The sequence below is a fragment of the Galeopterus variegatus genome, unplaced genomic scaffold (assembly GCF_000696425.1).
Source record: "Galeopterus variegatus unplaced genomic scaffold, G_variegatus-3.0.2 Scaffold1866, whole genome shotgun sequence".
NCBI lineage: Eukaryota > Metazoa > Chordata > Mammalia > Dermoptera > Cynocephalidae > Galeopterus > Galeopterus variegatus.
In genome coordinates this window covers 92,202-97,418 of record NW_007727977.1, presented here as the reverse complement: position 1 = coordinate 97,418, position 5,217 = coordinate 92,202, and the positions used below count along the sequence as shown (strand labels likewise).

At 43.7% G+C, this 5,217-nt stretch overlaps 1 protein-coding gene across 1 annotated transcript in view; it reads left to right on the top strand.

Annotated features, from left to right (window-relative positions):
* The window catches only part of ZAR1L (zygote arrest 1-like), a 10,310-nt gene extending 8,718 nt beyond the window's left edge, over positions 1–1,592 (top strand). The window contains exon 4 of the mRNA XM_008579360.1: positions 1,449–1,592. Coding sequence (XP_008577582.1) covers positions 1,449–1,592 — 144 coding nt within the window. The remainder of the gene's footprint in view (positions 1–1,448) is intronic.
* Positions 1,593–5,217: the final 3,625 nt, after the last annotated feature.

Sequence of the window (5,217 nt, the reverse complement as noted above, 5' to 3'; positions counted from 1 at the left end):
CCCGTCTCTCTCCCTCCCTCCCCCGTCTCCCTCTCTCCCCGACTCTCTCTCTCCCCAACACTCTCTCCCCAACTCCCTCCCTCGTCCCTCTCCCTCCCTCACTCCACATCTCTCCCTCCCCCATCTCCCTCCCTCTCTCCCCCACCATGTCCCACCACCAGCTCATTCTTCCCCTGTCCCCCTCCCTCCTCCTTTTCTTCTCTGTCCCTCCATCTCTCACTATGAGTAATAACATGTATTTCTCTTTCTGTGCTTGGCTTATGTCACTTAACATAATTTTCTCCAAGCTCATCCATGTTGCATTGTATGGCAGAACTTCATACTTTTTTATGCTCAGTAGTGTTCCATTTTGTATATATACCACATTTCTTTTATCCAATTATCCACTGATGGACATTTAGGTTGGTTCCATGCCTTGGCTATTGTGAAGAGCTGTGATAAACATGGGAGTGCAGGTATCTCTTTGACGTGATGATTTCCATTCCTTTGGGTATATATCCAGCATTGGGATTGCTGGATTGTATGGCAGCTCTATCTGTTTGACAAACCTCCATACTGTTTTCCATAATGGCTGTACTAATTTACAGTCCCACCATAGAATTTTCTTATAAGGAGGCATACGCCTCAATGGGAGCGTGGAGGATATGGATATAGTACACAAAAGTGTATAGTATGTTTGGTAAATCATATTTAGGACTCCTATTTGGAAAATTCCTGCTTTGACAATATAAAAAAGTAAATCTTGACTTATTTTGGATGGCTATGGGACATATGTAGAAAATAGAGCAATGATTATCAGTGTCAAAGATTGGTAGGTTTGGAAGGGTGAACCAGGGCAGTATACCAGTCTCCATAGGGTGTAGTTTTTTAGGTGTTGGAAGACAAAATGGGGTAATGGTTCAAAGGCACTATGTTAAGTCCTAGTAAAGATTAGGCATGTCTGGCAAGAAAAGGAAGTTTAACATTCTCTAGAATACCTCTCTCTCCCAAGTTGTCACAACCTAAAATATCTCCAGACTTTGCCAAATGTCCCTTGGGGGATAAAATCACCCCTGTTGAGAACCACTGCTTTAGTACTTTTAAAATGTTCCCATTTAGATAATCAAATCATTTAATTCCCACCAACTGCCCCTCACCCCCTCCTGGCTTATGTAAAATCCTATGCAGTGAAGACACTCTACAGAACTCTCTAACTCGTGGAATTTTTATTATATTGTCTTGACTGATCACAGAAGATGTTTAGGAGAATATTGCTGAGCCAGTCATCTTGGGGGAGAAATGTATGGCATTTAATGGGGTACAGGTGGTTTTGTACAACTTGGTCTTGAGCTTCTCATAGGACTCGAAGATAAAGATATTAGGGGTAGTAGGGAGAAATATTTGGATTTGAATATTACATTGGAAACTAATTTGATCATTCAGTGTCCAAACTTTTTTGTTTTCTAAAGACCTGTTCAAAGTTTTGTTGTTCCTGTCCTCAAAAGAAAAGACACATTGATCTCAGGAGGCCTCATCGACAGGAACTGTGTGGTCGCTGCAAAGACAAGAGATTCTCCTGTGGTAATATTTACAGCTTTAAATACATCATGTGACAGGCAGTGGCCTGTGCAGGACACCTGAGCTCTTCTTGTAATTTATTGTGCTGTCTTCCTTTTTTGTAACTTGGCTCTGACCCAGCATTGGAAAATGGACTAGGCTTTTGTACTTTTTGTAGGTTGTATGACAGTGGTACAATGTGAATGGAATAAAATAAATGCATATGAACTAGACCTTGGAGGCACACTAACTGGTGGTCTTGGGGTGAAAAATCAATATAGCACTGAGAAACATTAGATACTGTCCCTTATGTGAAGGGAACAATGAAGAGGAAAAAGTCATTAATAAACTTTTGTAAGCTATGCTCTCTGAGGACTGGGAATATAGAGACAGTCAAGAGGGAAGGTCCTTGCTGTCAAGTATACATACTTAACAGTGAATGCTGAGACAGCACTTAGCATGTGCCAGGCATTGCTGTAGCTCATCTCAGCAGCCATGTTACGTGGGATCTGTTACACCCCTTTTGTAGATGAGATGGAGACTCAGAGGTTATAGGGTAGATCCAGGATTTGAACCCAGGTAGACTAGGACTTGCTCCATGTCTATTATATTTCCTCGCAAATTATATTTATATTTCCTCTCAAATTCAGGTTGTGATGAGTGCCAGGAAGGGTGCTCAGAGTAACCCTTCTAGACGGGATGGCTGGGAAGAGGCAACATGAGAAGTGAGACCTGCAGGATGAGGGGAGTTCGGGGAAGATGGTTTTGATCGAAGGGAACAGCAAGAGCAAAGGCCCTTAGGGGTGGGGCATGCACTTGGCATGTTCCAGGAATAGGAGCCCCTGAGGATAGTGTGGGGCTGAAGAAGACAGGGCTTGGGGCCAAAGTGTTCTTAAGGCCATGGTCAAGTATATGGTAGTCCATGAAGGGGTCTCAACAGGGCAGTGACATCAGATAGTTACTTAAAAAGCACACTTCCTGCTGTGAGGGAAGACTAGGTAGAGTGGCAGGAGGGAGACCAGTTAGTTGGTTAATGAATATATGAACAAAATGATGGCTTGGACAAGGGCGGTGGCCGTGGAGGTGGAGAAGTCCATGGACTCAAGATAATGCTTGGAAATGTACAGGACTGGCAGCGGGTGATGGAGGAAATGAACGATGACTCCTAGATTTCTGCTTTGAGCTATGGGGTGAGTGGTATTAGGAAGTATGTTAGGAAGCATGTTCCGGAGCCAGATTCCCTAACTTCACATCCTAGGTGCAGTACTTAGGCGATGCATAATTGTGGGCAAGTTACTTTCCCTGTCTGTTTTTCCATCTATAAAATGCAGATGATGATAGTTTCTATCTCCTGGTGATGGTGTGAGGACTAAATGAACTGATGATTGTTGAACACTTAAAATAGTACCTGTCACTTTATAAGGGCTGAATTAATTTAGCTGTCCTGTTTTGGTGGGGCGATTCAGTGAGATGTGGGATGGTTTCTGTTTTGAATGCACTAAATCTGAAATATCTGAGACATCCAAATGGAGATGTCATGTAGGCTATTAAGGTATATGAATCTGGACTTTAGGAGAGAAGTCAGGGCTAGAGAAGACTTGGGGATTAAAACAAACAAAACCAAACATTTAGAGCCATGGGTGTGGATGGGATAACCTAGGAGGAGAATATGGCACAGGGTCCCAGGAGTCATCCGGTGAGCTTGTTAGGTGAAGATTCTGATTCAGTAGGTCTGGGGGTCTGAGACTTTGCAAATCTAACAATCTCCCAGATGCTACCAATGCCACTGGTTCCCCAGACTACACTTTGAGAAGCAAGAACTTAGAGGTTAGATAAAAGAGGTCAAGAGGGATAAGAAGAGCATGGCATCATGAAAGTGAGAATAAAGTGGTATTTCAAGGAGGAGGGAGTGGTTGTTCGAGTAAAATTTTATGGAGAGATAGAGAAAGAAGAAAACGGTCATGGCAGTTGGGCCTGGCAACATGTAGGTGACTGATCTTAAAGAGAAGTTCCAATGAGAAGTAGGGATGGAAGCTAAGGTTAAAGTCAAGACTGAATAGAAGTGATACTTCCTAGGGCTGGCTGGTTAGTTTGGTTACAGTGTGGTGCTGATAACATCAAAGTCAAGGGTTCAGATCCCCATACTGTCCAGCCGCCCAAAAACAGCACTTTCTAGAAGCTTTGCTGGTAGAAAGCAGAGAAACTAGTAATAATTAGAAGGGCATTTAGGGGAAAGGGAGGCACTGAGTATGTTGGCATATTGACAGGGATCACTCAGAATCTGAGAGCACAGCTGAGAGAGGGAATGCCCACAGGAACAAAGCCCTTGAGAAGGAGGGAGAGAGATGGGGTCCAGAGCACAAGTGATTACTGTAATTAGCCCTTAACAGGAGCAGTGATACTCCTTTTATTGTGGAAAGGAACACCTAGAAGATAGAGCTAGTTAGGTAAAGATGGTTTTATAGATTTGGTGGTAAAGACAAGACTGGCTTGTTTTTTTTTACTCAATGAATTACGAAGCAAAGTCATCAGCTGAGATGGGTAGGAAGCTGAGGAGGGAGAGCAATGTATGAAATAATTATCTCAGGTGTGGGGAAACTAACCATCAGGGACATGTAGTTGTATTATAGGATTGTCTGATGGTGTTGAGAGCTCATCTTGAGATGCGGGGCCCTGAGACTTGCTGGTGCTAGTGGCACACTTGGCTGCAGCTGCATTCTAGTAACATCACACTTCAGTGCTTCTGGTGCAGGTGTGGAAAGGGTAGAACTTAGGTTCAACCAAGCTTGGGGTTTAACCAGCTGAGTAAGAGGTCCACAGGTGAGGTCCACAGATTGTTATTTATGCTAGAATTGTTAGCGAGGGTAGGGGGTGGAGTAAAGACGAACTGGAGGAATTTGAGTGAGGTGCTTTAAAGTGAGATTCTAGAGCCAGTATACTTACTGCTATGTATAAGGTTTTGGTATAGCCATAAAATTGGGTAGCTAAGGTAGAGCACATCAAAGATTGCTGGAGGTAAGAATGTTAAGACTGAGAGGAAAAGATTTTGTATGGGTTATCTATGAGGATGTTGAAGTCTTGGAAATGTCGGAAGTTGGGGTGAAGATGAGTGAGAAAGAAGCTGTAGCCTATTCAGTGGCTAAGGGGGAGTGAGTAGGAGGGCTTTAATCAGTTCTGAACCACGGCTGAAATTTAAAATCATCTGAGGAGCTTTATAAATTACTCATGGCAGGGCCTTACCCTCAGGGTTTGATTTAAGGGATCCAGGGTGGGGCCTGGGCCTCAGAATTTTTTAAAAAGCTCTCCTGATAATTCTAAGGCAGCCAAGGATCACAATTACTCCTGTGGATGACGGAGATGGGGTTGAGAAGGGAGGATGGCTGGTACAGCTGGGTGGCATGAATTCTGAAGTCTCCGGGGTTTCCGAAATAGAAATGAGGCGAGAAGGGTTGAAAATAGTAAGGAGCAAGAGGAATTTTCTCCTTCTCCTGGCCTAGGAACTCATGGACGTTCGTGGCAGGTGGCTTACGCTCCTGGAATCTGAAGTTTGCATACAATACTGGAGCAAGAATGGAGCAAGAGGAATTTTCTCCTTCTCCTGGCCTAGGAACTCATGGACTTTCGTGGCAGGTGGCTTACGCTCCTGGAATCTGAAGTTTGCATACAATACTGGAGCAAGAA